Here is a 16,472-nt window from a genome sequence, read left to right as displayed (position 1 = left end):
CTGAAGAAACTTACTTATATAGAATATTTAATGTAAAAACTTACTTATGTAGAATGTTTAATGTAAAAACTTGAGAAACCTGTGATATAAATAATGAACTTTTCTCTCGATGTTCGCACGAAAGACAAAATAGTCTAGATAAATAGAAATCGCGAAAAAACTGTTAAAGTATCATCCACTTTAGTTTGAAATATATATCGAACACTCATGCCATTTCGTACTGGCTCTACATTTCTAAATGTGTTCATCGAACATTTCAAAACGTAAGAATCAATAATGAACAACTTTCCTTTCAATAAACAAAGTATCTTTCAAGATCATAATATAAATACACAACAAATAGAAAATAAAGGATCTCAAAAGATCAAGCTGGATGTTTAATACTTAAATAATTCAATGCGAATTTATACTCATTCATTTATATATTCAATCCTGCAAACACCGCGCATCGAATTTAACTATTAATCTTGAAACGCAATTCTAACAGAGAACTAGAGTAGCACAAATTAACAAGCAATTTAATAATATTGATGCATCTTAGAAAAATCTTCAATGCTGATAGGCATATTAAAACCTAAATAATTTTGCGAAAAATATTATCTTAACCAGAATTCGAAATTTTCTTTCAGCTTTGGTAGCAGCTATTTCAAGACCTGGCATGAATGAGATATGGCTGGCGGGCGTTAGTGGTGCAGTGCTAGTCACCCTGCTGGCTTTACAAGTGACTCTGAGCATTCATTTGGCACGACTGCACGAAGTGGGTCGTGAGAATACCGGCGATACATCATTCTCCTCGAAATCGAAGGATCTTCGAACCGGAGGTCCTCTCGCTGCTGCCTTAATGGTCTGCTTCTTCATCTATATGGCCTACGCTCTTCTACCGATCAGACTCAGACACGCCTGCATCGCTGGGATTGTTTTCTCGGCCGCTCACCTCATCGGAGCTTTCCTTCTCTACCCGCACTATCCATCGATGATGGCACACGTGAGTTCAATCAGTAGTTAACGCCGTCAACGAACTTCGCTTATATTGGGTTAGGGAAAAAGTCTCTTTACAAGTTGGTAAAAAGATCTTTCCCTATCAATATCTTAACTAATATTTAAGATTCTTCGAGATCTTGTCATCACGTATTAAATTTGAAAAAGTACATATACATTACTTACCAATTTTCTTAAATATGAATTGATTATATAATAAAAAAACAAATTTAATGAAGATGATATTTCCGTAAAAGTTTTTAATGCTTCGTAAGTAAAGTCGTCTAAGTTCCTTAATTTAGGAAATGGTACTTTATCTCAATTCTTTCTTCTTAACTTAACGAAATTTAATATATGGTACTTTTTATTAAATGTGCAATCAAAATTGGATTTTACATATTTAATTTTAGATTTGGTAATTAAGTCAGCTCTAACATTCTAAACTTTTTAATGGTTTTTATGGTTTTTTTAATGGTTTTTAAAAACGACCTTATGTTTCACATCACAATGATTTTGAAGGAATTATGAGTATGTATTTATTTTCGCAAATATTTATTAACCGCAGAGAGAATCAATTCTATAAAGTGTTCGATAATAAGTGCACTAGATAATCAGAGCGATATTTGATGAAAAAGTTCCTGCTTTGTTGCGGCACGTGACAATTATAAGCCACAGATTCGTGTTAATTAGCGATCGTACATTTATTACGTTTGGCAGCAATTAGCGAAAGTAGGTTACTGATAATATTAATTAATCAATGTTGTGAGAGGCTCATAATGCATTGTACATTTCCGGTGTGTACTTCCGGTACATCGCCACGTGCATCATGATTTGTATTTTCAGTTAAGATACTGTTTATTGTATTCCAATATATATTATTTGAATCACGTATAATAATGTGTATATATATAACAATTATATTATATTATAAAATTTTTTGATTCTTTAAATAAAGTATTAGAATATAAATAAAACGGATGCATGTATCCGATAAATAGAAAAATTAGATTTTTCATGTTATGTAGAATATTCAAAGTTAATATAAGCAATGTAAAAAACTAATTCTTTAATTAAAATTAAAAAATTTAGAAAAAAATTCTCTTATATTTATTGCATTTTATGTACGCAATAGAAAAGATATAATTTAAATTAATAGGAAATTAAAATAATAAACTAGTCTATCGTAATTTCTATTTCTATTTTGTTTGATATGATCATTATAATTTCTGCTGTGGCTAAATTTAAAATTAATCTTGATAAACTCTTTGTAAAGTACTGAAATTGATCTATGAAATATTCTCCTTTATTGTTTAGTATCGATACTTTGTGATTATCGGTGCTGAAAATGACAGTGGCAATAACAGTGCGATTAATTTAGCAAAATTGGCATTGTAATCAATACATATCGTTATGGAAATGGTTAGAGGTTCGTGAAGTGATATACACATATCACTGGCGACAATACACATATCTATTTATTAACGGTGCACAAAGTAGACATTGAATGCCCGAAACGAGGTATGTTGTTCGCAAATAACTGGCGAACTGAATTGGAAATCTAATTAAAGCGAATTTCGATCTGTTTCGATCCTTGCCAAAGGACATTTTGACATAGCATTAATTTCTATTGTTGGATCGTAAACGTAAGTGTCTGCGAATGAGATTGCATGATTTGTGTTTTCTGTTTAATTTTTTGGATCTTTTTTTATCTCTCTTTATTTCACACCTAAACGGAACAAGAAAAATAAACATCATGAAAAAATGTATAATCAAGTAAATTATTAAATCAGTTCTATATAAAATTATTCGGATGAGAATTACAAATATAAAAGGTTAAACAAGAAATATTCCATGATTTTTCAAAGAGAACCTTAATAAATCTCGATGAATTTATTTAATAACTTCAGTTATGATCAAAGAAACATGAAAACAAGAAATAAACTAAGCATTAAGATTGCAATCAGAAAACTAGCCTTATTCTTACTGCATTCGTTACAAATCTCATTAACTTACACTGTGATCAAAGAGCGTTGGTTAGCTGCCTTGATAAGAGATAAGAAAATAAATCAACGCTACGCGGAAAAAGCTAAAGAGAACATCGTGTGCTAGATGTCGATTCTACTTGTTATGAAGTCTCGTGGAAAGAATTTCGTCTTACTGCATCTTTGGACGTTCCTATCCATCAAGTTTCCCGCCTGGATTCTCTCTTGTCGCGCTCTATTTAAGTTTTATCACGTCGAGAATTCAGAATTCCGCGTAATTACAACGTATCGCATTTCATTGTTTTCCGCCATCACCATAGAACCTAATTAATTTTTAAAGGGAAACCATTTCCATGACGAATGTAAACAGATCTATGACTATGATTACATAGCACTTTTAATTGAATTTAATTACATCCGTAGTTATGAAACTGTCCAATCACAGTTATCCATTCTTCACAGAAATAGCTATGATTGACCAATTTCATAAATACGGATGTTATTAAATCCGATTAAGGCTATCGTGCAAACATAATCTATACAATTAAAGCTGATCAATCGATATTAATAAAGAGCAGTAATATTTGCCTCACAATATTTGCACTAGTAATTATAAAGGTCATTCTAAATAAATTGCTGACATGAAACTATAGAGTTAATTATGTAGCTAATTATGTAGTTTCGTATAGCTCTCTCTCATATAGCTCTCTCTCTCTCTCTCTCTCTGTTCATATTCTATAATAAATTTTTATTGTTAAAAAAATTGCTATATATAACAGAGGCATTTCAAATATATCTTCTTATTTAAATATTGAAAAATATTATTTTAATGTCATTTTCCATTACCTTTTTAATAAATAAAACCGCAAAGATATAATTATCTAGAGATAATATGCGGTTTAAATCATTATGGAAAATATGCTCAGACTGTGGATAGATTAAATTAAATAATTTGACTGGCTAAAATAGGCTAGCGAAAGCTGATAATTTGGCCAAAGTGGATCGCATATCACAATCTCTTTCAAATATGGTTTCTGTTAGAATCCGGGTTGCGCACCTCGGCATTAATAATTCATTCGGCTTGTTATTTTCACGTTCGGGAGAGTAATGTCATTTCATCGGTCAGGTACACGCCAAGTCCCACAAAATGGACCGTAATTGCTTTTCGCACCGCCGCGCGCAATACATACGACTCCGATATGACGTTAAAGGCTCGATGGAGAGCTTTCGCTTTTAGATAACTCGAATTGTACGTCATACGGAATAAAAGATATCGTTTTATAATAAAAGGTGCTCTCGTTAAGCTACGTAAAGCAACTGTCACGCGCGATTTTTTACAACATAATTAATTAACGAGCTGTAGCGAGAAAGTCACGTTTGCAGGAAGCATTTCGAGTACTATCACATAGAATCAAATTAACTCTTGGAAGCTATCAAGCTATTATATATAATTACATTGTAATTATATTCTGTAAAAAAACTACTTGTGTAATTCTACGATATTTTGTTATTTTATTGTCGCTACTGCTGAATGTTAATCTATAAAAAGTTATTCTTGTTAAATTTTTAATATTGCGATAAGAAGTGCAATGATAAAAATAATTATTTTATGCATACAAAATTCTGTAATCTTTGTCTGAAAAATAAACCAAAGTTGCTAACTTTGAACTTTAAGAAAAAAATGTAAGATAAAGCAAGGCGAAAGAAATTCATAGCTAAATAAAGCTCTGAATAGCTTATTAAGAATCAAGAGTGCTCGTAAACCGACCCTTATTATGGCAAACAATTTGATCCCTTAATGAGAGAGGCTTTTGTAAGGTACTTTTATCGAGCCGAGGTCGACTAAAGATCGTAAAAATTTCAGTAAAGTCAACAATAAAATATTGCAGCTGCTTGTAATTACATTACTACTTAGACTGTTAACTTGTCTCTTGTCATATACCGTGCCTTACTTTTATCGCGAGACAAGATTTGCGACACTAAATTTATTATTCAGCAAATCAAAAAATATATAAATATATAAATTTGCGTATTAAAAGAAATAAAATGAATATTCTATGACTTTTAAAGAAAAGACAAATTTGTCGCAAAAGAAGAAAAGAAAATAGCGAAAATAATAAAAACAAAAAGATATAAAATTCAATTGACAATAAAAAGTTTTACTATTATCGCGATTTACGCTTGTTAAAATCTTTTTGCAAAATCTTCTTACATAAAGTACCTTAATAAATTACTGTGTCTTAACTTTTTTAAGCTTCAAAGTAAATCACGAAAACATTTTTTAAAATGTTAAAAATAAATGATATAAAAAATATTTCATCTATAATATATACCCACTGTAACTTTAATCCCGCAAATTGTCAGTTCAGCGTATTTTTCGTTCAGCTTGAGCGAAGATAAATTGAAAGATAATATACTGACAAAAAATGATATGTCAACAGCGTTATTTTAAAAATAATTTTGTTAATTCAGTATCGTCATTAATAAAATAAATTACTTACACTACTGCTTTAATAAAAATTTATTTATTTCGTTAATACTGTTGTTAAATCAACAAAATTATTTTCAATTAAAATAATACTGTTAACATCTTATTTTTTCAGTGTACATGGCTTTATGTTATACTAATCAGCTTATTACGTAAGTCATTTCGAGACATATCATAGTCACTTAAAAAAATTAATTGTATTAACAACGTGGTTAATTTATGAGAAGTTCTGTCATTTTATACTATTATTTTGCTCATCCTTGTATACGAGTTTATCTAACAAAACATGCATAAGTCGCTTAACATGAACATTTTATAAAATGGCTTCCAGAATATTTGCTGTTTATACAGATTATCAGCGCAGATTGGAGAAAATACACGCATGTATACACTTATATACATAAAGAGACTTTTAGAAAATTTAACTCTTGCAAATACATTTTAAAGAACTGCAGAAACAAAAACTCACCACTGCTTTTTTTGTACAAATCATTCATGTATTAAAATCGTGTTGCTAAGATCAAAGGAATTATTAGTTGCGTTTTCCGACAACCGCGGCCAACAGCAATTAAACGTTATAGACACGAGCTGAATTTGTAAATGTAATTTCTCGCGAGAGCAAACGAGGAAACTTTCCCCAATATAAACCAGGAGGTTCGCGAGGCAGCGTTCGCTATTCTCGGCGTTAATGTCCCCATCACGCGTCCGAGCACGATAGGCTCGGTGAACTTGTTGTCACAACTTGTAATCCGCAAACTCCACAACTATCCTCAAAGCTAGGTCCTTTGAATCACCATTCACACCGGAGATTCAGCGAAAGACATTGCCCAGCGGTACTAATAGACTCAGACATCACGTTCTAGGTTTGCTGATTGCATCGACTGTTTCACCTTTAGAATTTGGCTCTCATGTTCCGGCGAATCGCATCATCCCAGCTTGTTTCAGATAATCGTCGCTTTTGAAGGATCAGACACTCTCGGATAATTAACATCTCTGTTATAGTGTATAGGGATCTACTTTTATATTGACCTATTTCAAATGTTACACCAACGCTACAATGTATTCGCACTGTATCTCGGAGTAGTGACGCCATTTAGTAACTTTAAAAAAAAAATGTAGAAAAATTATAATAAATTAAAAATTGCATAAAAAATTAAAATAAATTAATATCGTATAATAAATGTTTTTACATTTGCTTTCGTGCTAAAAAAATTTTCTTATGCGTTCTAATTTTTTAAAAATCACAATTTTTAATAAATTATGATGCGAAACAGATTCTACATTTTATATTGAAATCATTCTAAGCAAAACTTTTATATAATACAACTTTTTTGATTTTATAAAATTCTTGCAAAGAAATCGTTTATGTGAGTACGATATACATATATTAGTGAGCCGTCTATTGTAACGTTGCTTTTCACAATATTCCGCCTCCGGTAAATACTTATTTCAACCATTCGAATCTCGTAACCATCACATAAATACATTTTTTTTATGTCGCGTAAAAGCATTAATAACAGTTGCATGCGTATCCTTTATCTGCAGTTTATAACGCAGTGCGGATTCTTCCCGATAACGTATCTTCTTAACGGTCGCATGAGATGCAACAACGAACACCTGTATCGATCATTTTATACGAGTTAACAACATAAAATTTTTTCCCTCGCTTTTATCAATGTAATATTTTTTTCTGTCGCTTTTATGAAGACACAGGATTACAGCATCCTGTAAAAAATTCAATTCAAAACGGGCACACAGAAAATGTCATTTACCTCACGCTTGGCCGCAATAATTAGTACTTAATTAACTCGAAAACAACAAAGTTTCTTAATTTTTATTTCCACAAGTCGGTGCTTATTGAGCTAATTGGGTTACAAACTGTCAGTAATTATTTCCTTTAGTATACGAGATATGATAAATAAAATATAAAGAGAAGGAAGTTTTTATTGAAAACTTATTTATCTTTTTTTTTATTATTTCTAGCACATTAATAACAAAATTGATAGAACCGTTTCTATTTTATACATTTCACGTTGAAATACATATATTAAGGCTGAAAGAGCATTTATACATCGATGCGTTCTGAACCCATTACTCGACGCATTCCCATCGATAATTGTTCTATTTATACATATATCCCAATTTTCTGTACGAATCCACGGATTTGTCCAATCGACAGCCATTTCGCTAATCTGAATGAGCTTGCGCTCACAAAATTCCCGTCGGATACTTTATTGTAAAGTGATTTTCACGGATAGTTCGAATAACAAACCGAAGTACAAATCCTCGACTGCGTATTATTATTTTTTTCAATTTTTCTATGTGTATATTTATCAACCTGAAGAAAAAAGAAGTGCCACTTGAAAACTTGTTTATTCGTACAATCGAGCGCATGTCAAACTTTGATGCCTTCAAACGTTGTAATAACAAAAATATATTATTGAAATAAATGAAGTGAAAGAAAAATTGAGGTAAAAGTGATTGCTAAGACCATGTGAACTGGAAATAACGGCAACGACAGAACCTTGAGAATACCAAAGCAAATCTTATTCAAATATGCAAATAATCATGAAAGAATTACCAAATGAAGACATTGCTAGTCACGCTGCATAAACGTAAGTTGCAACGTTCTTTTCGCTCCATCCGTCATGTCGTGGAAAAGGGGGTTCTCGCTTGACATTATATCACATGCGTCGTATAACACGGATCGAATGTTGTGTTTTTTATTTTTTTTTTTTTTTTCGAGGATAGAAAATCCACCTGAAATGTCCCTTGAGTAGGGACTGGTAGATTCACGTAAATAACGACTTTATTTTCTCACTCCTATGGAAGGATATATATAACTGGGAGATATTTTATACAATGGATGGTACGAGATTTTCATATTGATGATATAACGCTGAATTACGATAATAAGATTTCCCTAAATAATGATTTACGTACATTTCATAAAACTGCCGCATTCATGGAAAAATCAGCAGATACAAAAAATAAGAAATCACGCAAGCTCTAACAGAAATGATAATAGTGACATACTATATATTATTTATGATAGTTGTATATCATTGATGAGAAATCAAGAAATCGAGAGAACATAAACAACCGTTATCGGCAAATTTCAAGCCAGAAATGATATAACAGTATTTCCAACGAAGACATTAATAACGTTTATCGAATAATTGTGAACGTAGAATTGCAGGTAAAAATAAATAAAATTTATCGTTTACAGAAAATTAAAGTGGAGCGATCTGAGTATCGATTGTGTAAAATTATAAAATCAATGCATTAGACAACTTCAAGATCTTTTCAGAATTTTTTATGAAATATCTTAAAAATCTTAAATCTCTGCTTAAAGAACTTTTAAGGATATCTAAAAGTTGTTTAATGCATCGATTTTCATGCAGACATTCTGCTTATTTGGCACACATATATAAAAAATTTTCATTTTTCACATTTCCGTCCTAGAGAAAAAGTTACATGATTAGCCCCTCTATAGAAATTTCCTACTTAAGCTTGTTTTCACAATACATGGTTACCTAAAGATTAAAGATTATCAAGAAATTCATAAAGGACTATGTTTTATAAGGAAATTTGGACCCTAGATGAACAACTTTGAGACATATCTAAAATTTTAAGGTATCAAAAGAGAATCAAAAATTCCATAAGCCCAATTTTATAAGAGAGATTTCCTAGAACTATCCAAAATTCGTTACGACCATGTAGCACTAGTCTTATCCAATTTCTCTGCGTCCAAGGCACCTCCCCGCGGTGACGGCCGTAATGAATTGTATCAAAGACATTGAAGTAATATCTAAAATATATTTGGTATAGTTCATTAATCCAGTTAAGTCCCTGGTCGCGATTCATGCCGTCATGTCACAGAAATTCGGATTTGCTTGTAATGACGGCAATGTCGCTGAAGTTCGATCTGAGGGACAAGTGACGAATGTACCAATAGGGGTAAATCAGTCTTTGGTACAAAGTCATCCCGAAGCAGTTACTGGTCGCGATGAGATCCACTGTAGACAATGTGAAAAATATTTAAAAGAACCAGTCGCGTAAACATTTATTGGCTGGGGAAGTGCTAGATTTCTTGGAACAAGAGCCTAGTAATTCCATAAGAGCCTCACTCCAACACATTTAAATATATGTGTCATGCCTGTTGGTTATAAAAGAAAACGTACTGAAACAAGAGATGGAAATATTATAGTTAAAAATACTGAACCGCAGCCTCTTTGTCAAATCAATTAAAACCTTTTGTTTCATACTTTGAGTGTCTTTCTCTTCTCTCTTCATCGATTAATAAATATTACTTATAATTATTATTCATTTAGGGTCCAAAAAAGGTTTTTGTTGTTCGTTCAGATTGAACATATTCCAGATACTAAATGATTCGAGAAATCGAATAAAACCAGTCCTACATGATATAGTATATAGCACAATACATGGTCATAATAGCGAACTTTGAATAGCTGTAGAGACTCATTTTACAAAGTGCACATGGAACTTTTTAATCCTTTTATGTTTTACAATCCTAGCTAGGTCTCAATGCTGTTGAGCTGAGGCCTAAACTGAACATAATCCTTTCATTGATGACCTTTAATGTTTTGGTAATCATATAGGGAAGAATTGCCGAATGCGAACCACTTAACCTATTTTTTATTATATTTTCCATTTGACACTGTTTTGTACGCAAATAAATATTAGAAATTGTAGCTTGAGGTTTCAGACGCTTATTATTACATGTTTAACTTTCTACTAATAACAAATTAATTTGTTATAGGTCTTTTTGTAACATGCTACAAAGACAACCGGTCGCCTCAATCGTTTTTATAGGTATTTTTTATCATATTTCCTTTGATTTTATAAATGAAAATATTTAAAATTATAAGATTAATAAAAAAAATCATTAATTAATACCTAATAATCAATTAATATTTAATTTTAATAATTGAAAGAAATCAAATATTTTATAATTATTAAATAACAATAATAAAAAGAAAAATGACATGTTAAAATAAAAATGATGATTTAAATATATTTTTGCATTTCTATTGATATTAATTATTAGTTTTATTATTGTTAATTATCAGTCTTATCTTGTGATGGTATAATTTAAAAAACTTGATGGATTTTGTGAAAATATCGATTTAATCTTTATAATACAAATGTGTGCATATAGTGAATGTAAAATATTGTATAATAAATCTTCTTTTATAAAAATACAAAAATTTATAATAAAATTGGATGATCACGTTATTATCAGCTACATAAGTTAATTAAAAATTAATATCAGATGTACCTGATTTTTTAAAATGCCGCTAACGTCCATAAAACAAGACATAAGCTATTATACTTTTGTCTATATTATTCATTGTTCATGCATTTTATATTACTGTTACTAAATATTGCTTATATCGACTAATAATATAAAATAAATATTGATCAGATACGATTTAGGCGATCAGCATGCGGCAGTTCTCTCCTATTGTGAAAACGGTCTTTACAATGTAATGTGCCTTCCGTGTAATCGCGATGAAAGCCACAAACACTTGACGAGCAGTTTATTCCGCGTCCGTTTGTCGGGGCCACTCGGCACCAGAGATCGGATTGAAAGTGCCTGTTTGTAGTACATGCAATCGCTTTTCTCGCAAGCTGGTACACGAGGGAAGCGTCTAATCGACCGGAAATGCGAAAAGAGAACCGCGACAATTCGTGATATTGCACAGCTGCCGCTTATTTGCGGAGTGGAGAAGTACAAACTGACGCAGTGCTGAAGACAGCGGAAGCGCCAACGTATATAGATAAGCGAAAGGCGAGTTCCGCCGCTTGTCCTTTCGATATGAATATTTGACGGAAAATGTTACGAAGCGTGAAAGCAAAGTAAGAAAAAGACATGGCAAAAGGCGGGAAGAAAGAGATTCAGAGATGAACTTTCCTCTTCACGACACAGCTATACAAGAGCTGCATCCCTATCGATTTTACAAAATTACGAAATATTATTAAAATATAAAAAAAAAGAGAGCGGTACATCGCACAGAATTAATTATTTGTTAATTTTTTTCTGACTTTGTTTGATGAAATAATTTAAGACTATATTAACTTACAGGAAAAAAATTTGTTAACGCAATTTATATAATTAAAAATAAATTACAGTTTTAAGCCCACTTTACACGATCAATAATTCAATAAAATTCGAAATAAAATTTTACTTATAATTTTATATATCAATTAAATTATAAATACAATTATTAATAAAAAAAATATAATTTATTAATAAATAAATTTATTACTTATAACTAATCTATCTTAAATTGTAATTTATGTTATTTATATATGAATAATATGTGTTATTTTCATATTTGAATAATATTTGTTACATATTTTTAATTTTCATTACATCAGTTACAATTAACCAATCACGATATTTATACTCTACGTTTTTTATAAATATAAGAGACGCATCATATTAAATGCGTCTTTATATTTATAAAAATAGAGCATTACATTATAAATTTATAATTATAATTATTTCTGTGTTACATGACGCATAAAATTATATCCCAAATTCTGTTTCAAATTCTATCGCGAATTATACATCGTCTAAAATGGGCTTTAAACAGTAGCTCTTTGTTACATTTTTTTTAATGATGAGATATTCTCGTTAGGAGTGTAACAGGTAATCTCAGTTTACTCCATTTTCTCTGACTCGTTACTTACGAGAAATAAAATTAAAAAATTAAAATTGTTTTTTACAAACCTGCAGTAGTGTTTGTTTACCGTATCGATTATACATGCTACACAATAACGTGTATGATGGACAGAATAATATATATTTAGCGCGAGACACTACCACATCTCTTGATAAGACACGTATACCGGAAGTTGTTTATAAATAGTTTGCTTTGAAATTTCTTTACCTTGCCAGAGATTTATTCCAATAGCCTTCCTAAAGCCAGGCTATTTAATATTAAATACCGAAAGCTGAAAAGTTTGGTGAGAGACTAAACCTCGAGTAAAATTTTCAAAATGATACCGGTATAACTCCCATAAGGCGCGAGTGTTGTATTTAAATATTTGCAAGTTTTAAAATATGTATATTACAAAGAAAAATTAAATACCACTGGAAATGATAAACAAGAGTAATAATAACAATAATAAACTAAAAAAGCATAATAATAAAATAGTAAAAAATAGCTTTTTTATAAAATCCATTCAATAATTCTTCTTTTATACTGTTTTCAGTGCGCATTACAAATATATGTATATTACAATAAAGATATATGTACATAAAAAGAAACACAATACAATAAAATGAAATTTAAATTAGTCACAGTCTGATATGTACATAAAGTGTATATTTTGTATAAAAGTAGAGCAAATATTTTTCTGTAATATACCAGCTACATTATTGCAGCTATTATGTTTCAATTAATTACTCGACCAGATACGGGCAAATCTGTTAAAATCTGCAAAACGTTCGTTCCTTTATTTTTCCTCGCGATCAACGCAATCCTGTGTTCAATTTCCGACGATTTCAATAATTGCGCGTCTACCTGGTGGAAATGTGCGGCAATTTTCCATGAAAAACGAATATTAACGTGAAACGCGAACAAGGCTACAATTTTAATCGACGCTGCGGGGTAAATCGCAAAAAATTCGGTACGAAGAATTCACGAATGTTCGTATCTTCCATTCCGACGAAAACAAATCGAACGGCTGGTCCAGATTTGAATGGCGTGGCGCTATGTAGGAAAAAGCGATGAAAAGATCGTCGCTAAATAAAAAAAACAACGACTAAGCAAACAAAGGAAAGAAAAAACAAATAAGCCCTAAATAAAAAAACTACGTTCGGTACGTTAAATCAAATTTAACGAACGATCTCTTGATATAAGCTCCGTATTTTTCTGTTCTGTCATTTTACAAATTAAACGCAAATTTCCTCCGTCGACACGTCACGATACGTTCAATTCCGCCATCGTTGTGTTAATTAACTTCGAATTAACCCGCGTTGCATCACTTTAATTAAGATACGAGAATTAAGATACTGGAATATTATATCTAGAGAGGTCTTTGGCTCGTGAAATAGAATTTTTACCTCTTCGTGAGCACGGAATATTTTCGCGTGATTGCCGCGGAGCCGAATCTCCTGCGAACAATGACGACATACTCGATCAATCACACTCGATCTTTGATATTGGATCCACGAAGTCACGAAAACGACTTAGATACATCAAATCATCGCGAGCGATTACAAAGGTACTTGTAAAGTTACGTCATCAAAAATATTGAAACGAACAGTCAAGAGCACGTCATTCTAAAATAAATTGTTTTTCTCTTCATAATTAAACTCCTAAAATTTGATTTTGTGTGATTAAGATTTGAGGCACGTTTCTTCCGTCACGCTCACGCTTTACACATCTCACGTTAGTCACGTCTTTATGACGTGTCTTGCGTATGTTCATTAAATACTCAAACACATAAATCTGTATTTAATTGAGTTTTCGCGGAGCAAGGTCACTTCGCTTTTAGTTGAGTCTGTTGACAAATTATATTATAAAAATTTAGGTATTAAAATCTTCCATTTTATATTCCCCTCTATCAATTAAATTACGAAATTATTCAAAACTCGCAGGTATCATTTTTTTATGTCTACTTAAGGACTAATAAACGAAATGAAAGAACAACCCGAAGACAGAGCTTATTAAATATTCCATATCCCTTGCGAGGATTGCGAGGGACGATCGTTTGTTCTTGTAGTTGTTATCTATACTTTTTCCATCCGTTTCTTGACGCGAAGAACTAGGGTTAGCGATGGAACGAAGGGACAATCCAGTGTCAACCCTTATCTTGATTACCCGGCCGACAATCTTTTCCACTCCAAAAGTATAATATGCCTTGTTACTGTGGGCAACCCCTGACGATCACGAGGTGGAGAATGATTCCGAAGGGTCAACCCGTGTGTATCTTAATGGCCGCAGTAACTATCGATTTTGTTACTAAAATAATTCGGCCCGAATATAGATTGCGATGTAAACTACCGTCGATGTAAAATATCGCGCCATGACGCAAATAACTATTTCTTCGATGTCATTTTCGAATAAAGATAAACAGCCGGCTACAAGCGGAGAAATTGGCGAGAATGGCAATCGTGCCAGTTGAAACATTGTAGCGAGTTAAATAAAATGAAATAATAGAAAGCTCGACGCGACAGCTGTAAGTGACTCTTATCAATACGGAGGCGTAGTGAATTAGATAACAGCAATGAAAATGGTAGTAACAATGATAGTAATAATGATGATTAGCTACACTTTGGAAAAATTATGTTAAGTTAAATACATTTCATGTGTCCCAAATGGTCCACTCAAGTTTTTGTGTTAATTCAATATAAAATAAATATGTTGAAAAAATAATAAAGATATCATGTAAAAAAATTACCACAAAAAAATAATACTAACAATTTGTAAGCAAACTATGGAAGCATATTTTTTTAATTAATATTTATGTTAAATTAACACGTATTTCATTCATTTATCTTAGAATTTATGTTTTAAAACACATTGTTTTTATGATACTTGTTTACTTACTCATAAATTGTGACAGTAAAAAAATTGAATATCAGAATAAAAAATTTAATGTAATCACAACAAAAACTATTTAAATAATATAATCACATTACGTTAAATTAACATTCGACATATCAAAAATTCAACATAAAATTTTAACAAGGACGTGAGTGAATCATTTTTAACACAAACAGTTTTTACTGTAATCAGAAAAATGTATAAGCATTCTAAAACATACTCTACAAAAGATGAACAAGAACTATTTTATAACGAAGAGATGATTTTATTTCTCATGAGAAATCCAAATAATTTAACGTATCTCAAAATACAGTTAATTTGTGCAAAACAATGAATTAATCGCAAACATTTAATTTAGCCTATTCTAAAAGCAATCAATTTCATTTTGAATAGAGTTATATATTGTAGAGCATACGTCAACAGGAATCTTGAATGTAGGATTAATAAGAGGGTTTCTCGAGGCTAGCATTGTGTAGCTCATTCCATTCGGCATTTGCGTTTCGAGAACTTCAATTTATCTCGGCAGCGTGCAATCTTAATAACATTTACGCGAGCAAATCTATTCTAGCTTCGGTGCATCATCAAAATGCGCATATTCGGAGTTCCATGACGTGTGCACGGTAACAAGGGAAAAATAATTAGATATTTCGAATTTATTTACGAACGTACAGTATCTGTTACATGTCAGATACACAATCGCGAGGTAAATTCAAGGTAAATTCTTTTCTTTTCTTTTTTTTCCAAATAAGACACTTCTTTCAATCTAATTCCTGTGATAATATGCAAGAGACCTTGTTTCACGACGAGATTGAGTTATACGCGTAAGCTTGTAATACGCTTCGTGCGAGCGACACAAAGTACATCGTAAAGCGACACGTTGATGTTCATCACTCGATAAGATGTACACAGAATACATATATGTGTACATTTTGGATAAAAAAAATTACAAAAGGCTTTGTCGACATCGTCGTGGTTACGTCAGTAATTTTACCAGATAACATACGAAGAAGATGGGCTGCTCTTCCGTTGAAATCGCAAGGGGATGAGAAAGAAGGAGGCAATGAGGTTAATAGAAAGGAGAGAATTCCGGAGAAAACCTTGTCCTGACGCGTTTCCATCTCGCGGGATTACTATCGATTCTCGTACAATCGGTCGCCTATTCGCAAAAAAAGTTACGACGGAGAACCAATTCGGCCGTCGCTCATGGGAAATGGTATTAGAAACTTTTGAGAGTTTCCTACAGCACACACTGTATTATAATATATGTAATCAATCACATAATTCTCGCGCGTTGTTCACTTGATAATCCTTTGTTAAATGTGAAGTTCAATAAAGTTTGCGATATAAAATGTACTTACATTATATTTAATAATAATTGCCGATAGTTTTGCTTACATATTTCGGATAAATACTCTTTCTGTGCAGTTTATTTTCTAAAAT

The 16,472-nt window shown here is 31.5% G+C and overlaps 2 protein-coding genes across 6 annotated transcripts in view; one reads left to right on the top strand and one right to left on the bottom strand.

Annotated features, from left to right (window-relative positions):
* LOC105154478 (hypothetical protein) overlaps window positions 1-16,472 on the bottom strand; it is a 211,892-nt gene that overhangs the window by 92,596 nt on the left and 102,824 nt on the right. The window lies entirely within an intron of this gene.
* Window positions 1-16,472, top strand: part of LOC105154476 (adenylate cyclase type 5) — a 141,196-nt gene that overhangs the window by 77,368 nt on the left and 47,356 nt on the right. For all 3 annotated transcript variants that reach the window (XM_087407702.1, XM_087407701.1, XM_087407703.1), the window contains one exon: window positions 630-985. In XM_087407702.1, the coding sequence (XP_087263828.1) occupies window positions 630-985 (356 nt within the window). The remainder of the gene's footprint in view (window positions 1-629; window positions 986-16,472) is intronic.

The sequence above is a fragment of the Acromyrmex echinatior genome, chromosome 7 (assembly GCF_024713525.1).
Source record: "Acromyrmex echinatior isolate Ae372 chromosome 7, ASM2471352v2, whole genome shotgun sequence".
In the NCBI taxonomy this organism is placed as follows: Eukaryota; Metazoa; Arthropoda; class Insecta; order Hymenoptera; family Formicidae; genus Acromyrmex; species Acromyrmex echinatior.
This window is presented reverse-complemented; position numbering and strand designations above follow the sequence as displayed.